General features: G+C 40.3%; 1 protein-coding gene across 4 annotated transcripts in view; it reads right to left on the bottom strand.

The window, feature by feature from the left end:
- The window catches only part of NBAS (NBAS subunit of NRZ tethering complex), a 406507-nt gene that overhangs the window by 390043 nt on the left and 2877 nt on the right, over positions 1–13587 (bottom strand). For all 4 annotated transcript variants that reach the window (XR_012157919.1, XM_073335981.1, XM_073335983.1 and 1 more), the window contains exons 2-3: positions 5236–5290; positions 3407–3443 (exon numbers count right to left, since the gene is read on the bottom strand). Coding sequence is in view for 3 of the 4 variants with exons in the window: in XM_073335981.1 (XP_073192082.1) it covers positions 3407–3443; positions 5236–5290 (92 nt within the window). In the remaining variant the exon portion in view is untranslated. The remainder of the gene's footprint in view (positions 1–3406; positions 3444–5235; positions 5291–13587) is intronic.

The raw sequence follows: 13587 nt of genomic DNA, 5'->3' as shown, positions 1-13587 counted from the left end.
GTTTTTTTTACTGGTGACCCCTTTCACATAGCAAGTCTCTGAGCGTGACCCCCCCCCTTAAATATATAAACAAAAAGTGTTTTTAATTTATAACGCCATTATAAATGCTGGAGGCAAAGCGGGGTTTGGGGTTGAGGCTGTCAGCTTGTGACCCCCCCATGTAATAACCTCGCGACCCCGAGGGGTCCCAACCCCCAGTTTGAGAACCATGTATACTATATCCTGCTAGAGACCTTTCTAGAACCTTTTATTTTAAACATATTACACTGAATTGCAAATTAAGATTAGCAATGATGTGGCAGTCCAGTGGAAACAGTGGCTCCTCCAATTCTAGAGTCTTCCTTGTATTTTTTCCTTTATTTCTTGAAATAGAACCTATGCTTACATTTTTATTTTGTCCATTATAGTATGAGTTTATCAGAACAATTTTTACTGTGTGTTTTGTGATCTATGCATTGTATTCCTTCCCTTCTATCCCTATGCCACTCCCAATTACTTATAGGAAAAGTTATTTTATACTTCTGATAAAACTAGATCACAGCTTTCAAGTGGATACATGTAATCCTTAAAAAAAGTGATGAATTACTTTTCTGCATGTTGGAATACTGTAAAATTCAAAGCAAGTTACACTAGCATGAACTGATTCTGAATATAATTGTGTTTATTTCAAGTTTTGTATGAAAAACAAAAATGCTTTGCACTTTTAGATGGCTGTGTTGGTCATCAAATGATTTCATAAGTATAACCCCATTTTACAGATGGGAAAACTAATGTGTTAAGAGGCTGTCTGACCTCAAGCAAATCACTTTACAAGTCAGTAGCATAGTCCACAATCATGTCTAGGGCCCTACCAAATTCACAGCCATGAAAAACGCATCACAGACCATGAAATCTGGTCTCCCCCCACATGAAATATGGTCTTTTGTGTGCTTTTACCTTATACTACACAGAGTTCAAGGGGGAGATCACAATTTCTCAAATTGGGAGTCCTGACTCAAAAGGGAGTTGCAGAGGGGTTGCAAAGTTATTTTAGGGAGTTCATGGTATTGCCACCTTTATTTCTGCACTGCCTTCAGACCTGGGCAGCTGGAGAGCGGTGGCCATTGTCCGAGCACCCAGCTTTTAAGGCAGCAGAAGTAAGGGTAGCAATTTCATACCATGTCATCCTTACTTCTGTGCTGCTATTGGAGGTGGCTCGGCCTTCAGAGCTGGGCTCCTGGCCAGCAGCCACCACTCTCCAGCTGCCAACCTCTGAAGACAGCCTGCCTCCTGCAGCAGCGCAGAAATAAGGGTAGCAATACTGCAACCCCCCACATACAATAACCTTGCAACTCCCCCACAACTCCTTTCTGGGTCAGAACCCCTAAAATTACAACACCGTGAAATTTCAGATTTAAATATCTGAAATCATGAAATCTATGATTTTTAAAATCCTATGACTGAAATAGACCAAAATGGACTGTGAATTTGGTAGGGCCCTAGTCATAACATCTCCAGACCACAGTCTCCTGCATGGAGTTTAAACTGTAAAGTGAGTGCCTTGTGAAATACAAGTATGGAAATGCAGTGAAAAAAAAAGTAATGAGAAAAGAATAAAATGAAAAATATTCAATAGGAGAGCAACAGCACTTCAGGAAGGAGAATGCCGTAAGAGAATTTCTAATGACTTGGTGATGCTCACCGCAGGTAAATATCATGAGATGCATATTAAGAATGGAGAAAAGTAGTAAGTCTGAACTCAGCACTCTAGATGCTGCAGAACTGAGTAGTAAAGGAGCAGGACCAAGGAAATATACAGTTTACAAGCTCAACCAAGAACTTGAATACTTCTAATACAGCGTTTCTCAAATGCAGGCATGCAGGCACCAAGGGCTTTTCTTGCAGTCACAGCCTCCGGGGCTGCAATTGGGTGGGAGGACCCACCTCCTGCCCCTCCCTGGTGCTGCTGGATGGACAGCCTTGGTGTTGGTTGCTGGGGCTTCCAGCAAGGGTTGGACAGCCAGAGAATTCCCCATCTTCCCAGGGGAGATGGGGCTCAGAATTTAGGCTTCAGCCCGGCAGGTGGTGGGAGAGGCAGGCTCTGGCTGCGGGGCTTCAGGCTCCGGCCCCCGCACTGCGTCCCCCGGCCAACACCCCACCCCACATCGCCCCACCTCCTGCTGCATCCCCCGATCCTCCATCCAGGACTTAATTTGTCCCCTGGGGCTAAGTCTGCTGTAAAAAGTGATACCTGCATGTTGGTTAATATCACCTTTCACAGCAGATTTACTAGCTAGCAGCAAACAAATTACAATGATTTGCACATGTATATGTGCATATTTATTTATTTTTTCCTAGAGCTAATTAAGTATTTTATGGAAAAAATGTGACAACGGCCACCAGCAAGAGTTGGTGGATGCACTCTGAGGCCACCAAATAATTTGTCCTCAGAACTCCTGGTCTAGTAGCACAGATAAAGCCTAGAGAGCGTACAAGCTCAAAGAAAAGAAAAAGAAAAAACACTCGAGTTGCTGACAAGAAGAACATTATTGTCCATCAAATCACACAGCAAATGGAACCAAGGGACATTGTTTATGAAGAGAGGTATGGCCCTCAAACCAGAGAAACAGAAATTCCCACATCCGTGAAAACTATATCCTGCTAAATATCAGAACGACTAGCATGTTTGACAGGGTCACTTATGTGGTGGATTACCAGGTTCATCCCAATTGTCTCAAGGGATTAGCAAGTATAAAAGTCTATCCTTCCATGGGGCCAGGGGTGCAGCAACCATTCATAGTTAGGCTTCTGATCACAGAACCTCTTTACATAGAATCTTGCACTTGCTAGCCACAAGACTGAGATGATCATCCACTTTCCCTTCCAATTCCTTACATTTGGGGTCACCGCAGGAATGGTATGTCTCATTTTAAGGAATTGGGAAACTGGTTTTGTCTGACCATTTACTTATTTTATAAGCACCAGTGTATTCAGCACAGTGTCACCACAAAGAAAGAGAGCCCTGCACCCAATAATATAAAGAATATAGCCAATAATATAAATATAAAAGAGCCAATAATATAAATCTACATATACTGTTTATTATGACTCAGCACTTTGATATGGAGTCACGGAGATAAACATGGAATCCTACAATGTCATTTGGTTGTTTACAGAGTCACTTTTTAGTGGAGAAACTCACTTTAGTGGCCAAATTCTGACTCCAATACCTGTTGGCAGATTTAACAAGCACAACGTGGCCATAAATTGGGTTCAGTGGAACAGAAATTCTCAAGAGAAGCAGGATTGAGGAGGGAGGTGTGTCTTTACTGGCATGGCAAAAAAAATAACCTTCTAAAGCAAAAAATTTTATGACAACAAATATTTGGCAAAAATTTAATCTTCTTGTTTCCAACTTCAAACTTACCTGTACCAGATATACTGAAGCAAAAATAATGCAGGACCTATGAAAAGAGAAAAGCAATAAATTGAGACAGTTACTTCAACAGTTTAAAAAAAAAAAATCAGTCCTCAAATTACAGCAGAAAATAAAAATACAAATAGGGCAATTTCCTGCAATATCCTGGATAAACCTTACTGAATTATGTTTAATACCGTTGGGCTCCATTTATTAAAAATGCAATTGTTAATGGGTTATTGAGGGATTGTATGTGTTTCCATGGAAAAGGTAAAAATACAGCGCCTCCAGGAAGTGAGAACAGAGGGTGATCAGTCAAAGTCAGTCCAGTTGTAACATCTCCAGAGGAACACCACTCCCTGGAAAGATCCACAAACTAATTCTAATTGGATTCTCCAGGAACCAACAGACAAAGAAAGGATTTTTGGACAAATAACCTAGTAGTAAACTGACTCATGGCGTTCTTCCTGATTCAGTAAATGGACAGGACCTCTAGTCCACGAAGGCCTCAGTCCTTAGGGAGGGGTTGGAAGGACTGGCCTACTGATACCCCATAAGACTGTGTTTTTGTTCTGAGTAAAGGGTGTTACAAACTTGAAACCATAGGAAGAGCCCTGTGTAGGATATGATGGACTGCTCGCCACCCAGAGCCCATGTTGGAGTTGGGGTTATCTCTGGTAAGTTTATTAGCACACGTATAGGTTCTTTTATTGTTTTAACATGTTTTCTCAGTATTGCTTTTGCCTTAAGAGTAAAATGTGCTTGCTAAAGAAGAGCTGTTTAGTAGATTAAGTGTGGTAATCACATCTCTCTCAAGAGAAGACAAAAAAGCCTACTTAAGCAGCCTGTCTTTTGATGCAGGGCTTCCAGTTTAGGCAGGGAATTGTTCAGCCTGGAACTACCAGAGTCAGAAGGGAGAGGGACAACTGCTGAGGAACCAGAAGCCTAGAGTGGATGCACTTGCTTGATCGTAGAAGGGGAATACAGGTACAGTTTCCCTGAATTGTGACACTGGGAACTCTCAGAAAAAGTATTTTTGGCATAAAAATGAATATTCTTTGTATTTCTACTTGACCACTGAATCACAAATTTTATGAAAAAAGTTAATACAGAGTTCAAACCCCATGCAATTTTGAAAACTCAATGAAAAGCATCTGGGGGGTGAAAATTACTAACATGCATACATCAATCATAGTAATAGCAGCATACCATGATTTTAAATACCTTTTTGTAGAAGTGTCCAGGAATTCTAACTAAAAACATTAGGTCTGACAAAGGCACATGCCAAAACCTCAATATCATTCTGCAGTAATACAGATGCTTGTCAGATGTATGTTTTATTAGTGTGCCCCAATGGGGTACTATCTAGCCAGAACAAAAACTCACAACTAAGAAGATACAAAGGGAAAATGATAAAAAGCTGTTCCCAAATTGATACATAGTATATGTTACATTATACTAGCCCAGTGGTTCTCAAACTTTTGTACTGGTGACCCCTTTCACATAGCAAGCCTCTGAGTAGGACCCTCCCCCTTATAAATTAAAAAACACTTTACTTTTTTATATATTTAACACCATTATAAATGCTGGATGCAAAGTGGGGCTTGGGGCGGAGGCTGACAGCTCGCGACCCCCCCCCACCATGTAATAACCTTGCGACCCCCTGAAGGGTCGCGACCCCCTGAAGGGTCCCGATCCCCAGTTTGAGAACCCCTATACTAGCCCCATCATGATACCAGGCATAGCAAAGCCTGTAAGCAGAACCCACACAAAGATCATTTAAGCCATAAAATATAAAACCAGTAAACAATCCTTCAATGAAAATAAGTCATATTTACCTGTAATTGCTCTAGTGATGATAAAGGATGCACCATGTTTTTTGTTGCCTCTTGGCTGCAATTACAACAATACATTAATCGTGTAACATCTGAACAATCCAATATTCATGTACATACTCAGTGAATGCACTTGATAAACCCTCTGCTCCTCTAAAAACTTCTCATTTAATTTTGACCATTCCCAATTCCATATTAAACTGCAAAAGCTAAGAGACTGTATAACTGAACATTCAGTATGTGCCAAATTGTAATAAAAACAGAACATTATCATAGGATACAATTGTTCAATGTGCTGTCATTGGTGCACTGCATTCTGATTGTGCATGAGAAAAAGTCTCTGGGTCAAAAGGCTTACGTGAAAGAGCAAGAACTTTTATAGCAACAGGTCCCTTTCTATATGTATTTCTGCCGAGTAAAACACCTATTTACAGACCATTTTCTCTCCCCAGTACCCTTCTTCCACCTTTCCTTCTCCCACATAATCTCACTAATACTCTACTTCTGCAGCAATGTCACTATGCTCCATTTTGCATCCACTGAATGGCATACAGAGAACTCATGGTTTCTATCTCAAGCAAAAAGGAGCAGTGCAGGAGAGCTACATAGCAAGAGGAGGAAGCAATATAATCAGCCAGGACAAAAGGGAAAGCATTACAGGAAAGAACCAAGCAAGGAAAAAGTACATACAATCAAAAGGGAGATCCAAAGAGAGGGGAGAGACAACAGAACTTGGGATAAGTGCTCTTGCCCATAAAAAGAGGATGAGACTACTTCTCAAAGAAAAAGAAAAAGGAAGGAGGAAGAAGTGAAAAGGAGTAAGAACAGAGGGACAACACAGATAAAGAGGAAAGGAAGAAATCACAAGCAGAGCTTAAAGCAGTGGTTTTCAACCTGTGGTCCACAGACCCCTGGGAATCCGGAGATTATGTCTAAGATTCCAAAGGGGCCCGCAACTCCATTTAAAGTTTTTTAGGGGTCTGCAAATGAAAAAAAGTTTGAAAGCCACTGGCTTAAAGTCATTCTTCATTCACATATGGTTGTCATTCTCTAGTCAAAATCTCATAGCACCACAAACTGAAGGAGAGTGAAGGAAGGAAGTACAACTACTCTTAGGTCAACGACTAGGTTAATGGAGCAGATTGTTTTATGACAATCATGCCAGTGACAAAGGTAAGAATTTTTTTAAAAAATATTTAAGGCTATGCTTTTCAAAAATGAATGCCCATAGTCAGGTTTCCAAGTCCATATTTTGAGATCAATAGGAACTGTGGGATATTCAGCACTTCTGAAAAATCAGGCCACTTGTTACATGTCTAAATGCATGCATATTCAGACACCTAAGTCCTAGGCTCCCAATTTGAAAATCTTGGCCTAGGTAGATACTCTTTTTATTTAATGTTTGCAAAGCCTTTTAAAGAAATATTTTTACAGTGTCAACAGCTCTTTAGAATGCCTCTTTGTTGTGTCTCAGTGTGGGTGAGCTGAAAGGAGGAGTACACACAGCTGCCCCAATAAACAATTTGCCCGGTAAAGGTTCATCAGCAAGGCAGCAATGTGACCACAGTTTCTGTATAGCAGGTGTGGCCAAACTGTTGCTCGTGAGTGTTAGGATATAGATATTCAGGCCTGTCTGTAAAGGCCTATACGCTAAGAATTTAGGTATATTCTTATCACTTGGCTAGTGATAGAGGTATAAAAGAAAGAATCAAAATCACTGTCTGCTGGTGTAAGGGCCTTCTCTTACTGTGACAGTCTGAGGCCCTGTTGTTAGGCTAAGGCCTTTGGCTAAGCAGCAGAGGCAGCCATAAGCTGGGAAGCGAACGGTCACATCCTCACATTCCAAACTAGTCACATTGAAATAAGGTGCTATTGGGCTGTTAGGCACTATCAGGACAGGATTGTATTCCTATCACCTCCAGAGAAAGGGAAGTGCCTAGAAAATGTAAAAGGAAACTTAGTTTGATAGCATCCTGTCTTGCAAGAACTCACTTATCAATAGCTGGGATGTGAAATCCTCACTTCTGTATTGTTTTGTCATTATAGTTCCCACTTTGCTGTTGTTTGTCTGTATAATCTCTGTCTGGTTCTGTGATTGTTCCTGTCTGCTGTATAATTAATTTTGCTGGGTGTAAACTAATTGAGGTGGTGGGATATAATTGGTTACATAATCATGTTACAATATGTTAGGATTGGTTAGTTAAATTTCAGGAAAATGATTGGTTAAGGTATAGCTAAGCAGAACTCAAGTTTTACTATATAATCTGTAGTCAATGAGGAAGAGACTGGGGTGTGGGTGGGGGTGGGCATGTGGGTGTGTGAGATGGGAACAGGGAATGGGGGTAAGAAAATTGGAATCATGTTTTGCTAAAGGGGGAGATGGGAACAGGGAATGGGGGTAAGAAAATTGGAATCATGTTTTGCTAAAGGGGGAGATGGGAACAGGGAATGGGAGTAAGGAAGTTGGAATCATGTTTGGCTAAGGGCAGGAATGGGAACAGGGAGACAGGTGTAAGGCTTTGTGGTGTCAGAGCTGGGAAGGAGGATACTAAGGAAGGAAACTGGAATCATGCTTGCTGGAAGTTCACCCCAATAAACATCGAATTGTTTGCACCTTTGGACTTCGGGTATTGTTGCTCTCTGTTCATGCGAGAAGGACCAGGGAAGTAAGTGGGTGAAGGAATAAGCCCCCTAACAGTGAGCCATATGTGGCTCTTTTACAGTTAAAGTGCAGCTCCCAGAGCGCCCCCCCTCACCTACAAGACGGGGCAGGAGGGAACTTGAGGCTTTTGCCCTGCAATGGGGCGGTAGGACTCGGGGGAAGGAAGGGGGACTAAGGGCTTTAGCCCAGCAAGGGGGCATCAGGGGAGAAGCCCCGCACCCTAACAGGTGCTGCCCCACAGGGCAGGTTGTGTGTGTGTGTGTCTTGCAGCTCTCGAACTTCTAAAGATTACCGTACAGTGGAGTCACATCTTACGCGGGGGTTAGGTTCTAAAATCAGTGCATAAGGCGAAAATCGCGTAAAGCCAAAAAGAGAGAGAGAGGAATGAAAGAATAAAAAAGGGAGAAAAAAGGACTTCAGTGTTGTTTTGCGCAAACCAGAGTGCCTCAGGATGGCCAGGAGCACTGTCTACGATCAGCAACACTTTAAACGCAAATCCTTTCTCTTCAAGGTACCACTTGACTTCCGGAATGAAATACTTGTGGAACCAATCCAGAAATAATGCTGCCGTCACCCAAGCCTTTTTATTTGATTGTCAGAACACAGGCAGGAGATTTTTGTTCTTGCCTTTTAGGGCACGGGGATTTTCAGCCCTGTAGAGCAAGTCCAGCTTTATTAAATGCCCAGCCACTCTGCCACATAACACAGTAACATGGTCTTTAGCTGCTTTGAAGCCAGGGGCTTGTCTTTCTGATTTCGAAGCGTAAGTGCGGTTGGGCATTTTTTTCCAGAAGAGCCCAGTCTCGTCAGCATTAAAAACTTGTTCCAGAAGATAGCCCTTTTCTTCTATGATTTTCTTTAATTGTTTGGGGTAGGCTTTTGCTACCTCTTCATTAGCATATGCAGCTTCACCAGTAGTCTGCACGTTTTTGAGGTTGAAGCAGTTCCTAAATCAGTTAAGCCAATCTTGGCTGGCTTTGAATTCCTTCTCATCAGAAGGCTGTCCCTCTTCAGCGGCAGGTTTGAACAGCGTGTAGAGGCTAAGAGCCTTTTCTCACAACATGTTTCCATCGATAGGCACATGTTTATGGTTCATGTCTTCCAGCCATAAGTTTAATGCCTTTTCAGTTTTCACTAAAGTCTTATCATGCACCTGGCTTGTCACCTTAGCAGTTGTTGGAGCACTTGATGCCACAGCTTGACGAATTTCTCTCTCGTGTATCTTGATGGCGCGGATGCTAGATTAGTTGCAGCCATATATACTCGCCACGTTGGAGACCAACATACCGTCTCTCAGTAAGTCCAACACAGCCAGTTTTTCCTCCAGCATTGGAACAGATCACTGTTTCTTCAGTTGAGCACCAGATGAAGTAGTTGGCTTGCACTTAGGGGCCATGTTGTACAAAAAATACGTATCTTTAAACACTAGAATCACACTCAGCACAGTGAGATGCTCACCGGATCGGCGGGCAGCAATCGATCCAGCGGGGGTCGATTTATCGCGTCTAGTCTAGACGTGATAAATTGACCTGAGTGCTCTCCCGTCAACTCCTGTACAGTAATCCATCGCTGCAAGTTATTGTTATTTTTCTTTTTTTTTTTGCCGAGCACATATAGTTGAATTTGTGTAAGTTAAATGCGCGTATGATGCAACTCCACTGTATGTGGCTCGGAGGGTCAGTAAGTTTGGCCACTCCTGCTACACAGCATTACAGTAATAATAAATGACAAAGTTTTGTTTGGGAAATCTGATGAATAAAAGAAACAGTGTGCCCAAGGGATTTAAGAGCATAAGTCCCAATAAAAATTCTGAGTCGTGAACAGCTCCTAAATCCCACGGGCACTTTTGAAAGTCTCCCCCATTACTTTTAGAGTACTTTTTTGAAGATTTACACCATCCACTTCTGAACTTAAACTATGTACTCTTGTTCTTCAACTGTTTTTTAATCCCTAAAAGTAAGTAATTTACTCTCATATTAGGAACACTAGAATTTACTCTCCCTTTAACGTAGCTCCACTGGGAATTACATACACCATATAGTTACAGAGAAACCCATCTTCCAACCCATTAAGAAACCTCCTTTTCTGATTCATTCATATTTGACGGACAAGCTTCAAATTTTACTCTATTCAAGCAAATCTCTACATGACTCATATCTACTTTTGCAATGACAATACATCCATTTAGCATTGATATTTGTTGGCTGCCTAACCACATTCATAAAAATTACCTTAAAAAAACATAAAAGTTGAAATGTCAAACACTCAAAAGTTAGGAAATGCCAGAATTAAGGTTACCTGGGCAACCATAAAATTCAGTCTCCTTATGCAATAAGCATTATCATGCAGTCTTTAAATTACATGATCAAACACATTTTCCCCCCACAGGACCCTGCCTCATTCAGTGCACAGAATGAGCAGTGTTCAGTGAATGGTTAACTATTCAATATTTTCTTTTTTATCCTCGTAGTGTGGCGTCATGCATTATTTACTACACACCATCCAAACCCTGCATTGAATACAGAAAGCCCACATGGGCTTTTCTATGGAGCTCTCATGACAGTATCTTAGTTATTTACAAACACTAATGAGTTTATCTTCACAACACTCCTGTGAGGTGAGGTGGTTTTATTATAGTCACCATTTTCACGTGGAGAAGTGAAGCACAGAGATTAAAGCCAAAAGTGTCACCTAATTTTTGGTTTCCACTTTGAGAAACCTATGCCTAAGTTTTCAGAATTCTTAGCATTTTATAGTATTTACTACATTCAGAACACAGCTCCTATTAACTTTAGTTGTATTGTGAACAGTCAACACTTCTGCAAGTCAGATGGCAAATGTTTCAAGTTAGGCAGCGAAAAAATTTGGAACGCAGAGCAGCCACCTAGGAAGTTTTGTTTCAGTTACAGTATTTGCCCAGCATCATATAGAAACTCTGTGGCAAAGGCAAGGCAAGAATCCAATTATCCAGGGCAGCATTCACTGTCTTTACCACATGACCATCCTTTCTCCACCTGCAGTCCTTTGCCTCTATCACTATACACTTTCCAACTCCTGCAAAAAAAAAAAAAAAAAAAAGTAGGGGTCCCCTACAGTCAACAGTCTCGTTCATGGCACAACTCTGATTCATTCCCACTGTGCACTGAATGAGGCAGGAGTCTTGTGGAAAAAAACAACATGTGATCATCTACTTAAAACTGTAGCATAGTCTAAGTAGGCAGAAACAGAATCACCCTGAGAAAATATTTACAGAGAAACAATCAGTATACATAAGGTCTCTCGTAAGACCTTAAAGGTTGGGGACACATTTCTAGCACCATATGTTATCTTCCCTGAAAGTCTCCACACCCTTTTTAAGATGACCTAAAATAATTCCAAAGAAAGAAATTGCAAAAATTAAATTTTCAAAAAGCCTCCCATTTTTACATTGCACAATGGCCATTGTCGGAAGACAGGATACTGGGCTAGATGGACCTTTGGTCTGACCCACTATGGACGTTCTTATGACCCAATCTTGAAAACTTTCACAGTAAGTAAATGGGACCATTCCCATGTGTAAATGTTTGCTGGACCACTGAGATTAGTTATTGCCTTTCCCTCAATTGTTTCTAGAATCTTTAATAAAGTGGATTCACCTTGAAAAATGTTTTCCAATTTGATTAGAAATTATGCTTACTGACCTGCAAAAGGAATTCTAATCAACAAAAATGTTTCAGTTTACTATCAAACTTTCAAGGAAAGAAAGACAATTTAATAAAATTAGAGGTGCAATATAAAGGTTAATTGGCTCAAAATATATTGTACTTCATCCTGCATCTAAAAACATAGCCCAGCCTCAAGGACCAAAGGAACACTATATTTTATGCATTTCAACAGTCAGGGTAGATTTTTATTCGTGTTTTCTAATGATTAATGCGTTTCCCCTGTATGTCAGAAGCTATGAAAAATAACTAGGGCTATCAAGCAATGAAAAAAATGTTGATTAATCATGCGATTAAATAAATTAATCACAATTAATCACACTTTTAATAACAGAATACCATTTGTTTAAATGTTTTTGGATGTTTTCTACATTTTCAAATATATTGATTTCAATTACAACACAGAACACAAAGTGTAGAGTGCTCCCTTTATTTTTTATTACAAATATTTGTGCTGTAAAAAACAAAATAAATAGCATTTTTCAATTCACCTCATACAAGTACTGTAATGCAATCTTTTTATCATAAAAGTTGAACTTACAAATGTACAAAAAAACTGCATTCAAAAATAAAACTATGTTAAACTTTAAAGCCTACAAGTCCACTCAGTCCTACTTCTTCAGCCAATCACTCAGACAAAGAAGTTTGTTTACATTTGCAGGAGATAATGATACCTGAAAGTGAAAACAGGTGTTTGCATAGCAGGGTTATACCCAGCGTCGCAAGATATTTACATGCCAGATGCACTAAAGATTCACATGTCCCTGCATGCTTCAACCACCCTTCCAGAGGACGTGCATCCATGCTGATGACAAGTTCTGCCCAATAACAATCCAAAGCAGTGCAGACTAACATGTTCATTTTCGTCATCTAAAACAGATGCCACCAGCAGAAGGCTGATTTTCTTTTTTGGTGGTTTGGGTTCTGTAGTTTCCATCATCAGAGTGTTGCTGTTTTAAGATTTCTGAAAGCATGCTCCACACCTCATCCCTTTCGGATTTTGGAAGGCATTTCAGATTCTTAAACCTTGGGTCGACTGGTGTAGCTATGGAAATCTCACATTGGTACCTTCTTTGCATTTTGTCAAATCTGCAGCGTAAGTGCCCCTAAAACGAACATGTGCTGGGTCATCATCTGAGACTCCATAACATGAAATATATGGCAGAATGTGGGAAAAACAGAGCAGGAGACATACTATTCTCCTCCAAGGAGTTCAGTCCAAAATGTAATTAATACATTATTTTTTTAAACGAGCGTCAGCAGCATGGAAGCATGTCCTTCAGAATGGTGGCCAAAGCATGAAGGGGCATACGACTGTTTAGCATATCTGGCATATAAATACCTTGCAATGCCAGCTATAAAAGTGCCATGCAAACGCCTGTTCTCACTTTCAGGTGACATAAATAAGAAGCCAGCAAGCAGCATTATCTCCCGTAAATGTAAACAAACTTGTTTGTCTTAGCGATTGGCTGAACAAGAATTAGTAGTGAATGGACTTGTAGGCTCTAAAGTTTTGCATTGTTTTGTTTTTGAGTGCAGTTATTTAACAAAAGAAAAATCTACATTTGTAAGTTGCACTTTCACAATAAAAGAAATTGCATTATGGTACTTGTGTGAGGTGAACTGAAAAATATTATTTCTTTTGTTTATCATTTTTACAGTGAAAATATCTGTAATAAAAATAATATAAAGTGAACACTGTACACCTTGTATTCTGTATTGTAACTGAAATCAATACGTTTGAAAATGTAGAAAAACATTCAAAAATATTTAATAAATTTCAATTGGTATTCTATTGTTTAACCGTGCGACTAAAACTGCAAGTAATTGCAATTAATTTTTTTAATCGTGTTAGTTAACTGTGATTAATCGACAGCCCTAAAAATAACATTGCACCATGAGCTCATTTAGGCCCCAATTCTGCAATAAACGCTGTTTGTGGAGATCCCTGTATAAGCATAGTTGATCACTGGCTCAGGGCCCTCATTTGCC

This window comes from Lepidochelys kempii, chromosome 3, assembly GCF_965140265.1.
Source record: "Lepidochelys kempii isolate rLepKem1 chromosome 3, rLepKem1.hap2, whole genome shotgun sequence".
NCBI classification, from domain to species: domain Eukaryota; kingdom Metazoa; phylum Chordata; order Testudines; family Cheloniidae; genus Lepidochelys; species Lepidochelys kempii.
This window is presented reverse-complemented; position numbering and strand designations above follow the sequence as displayed.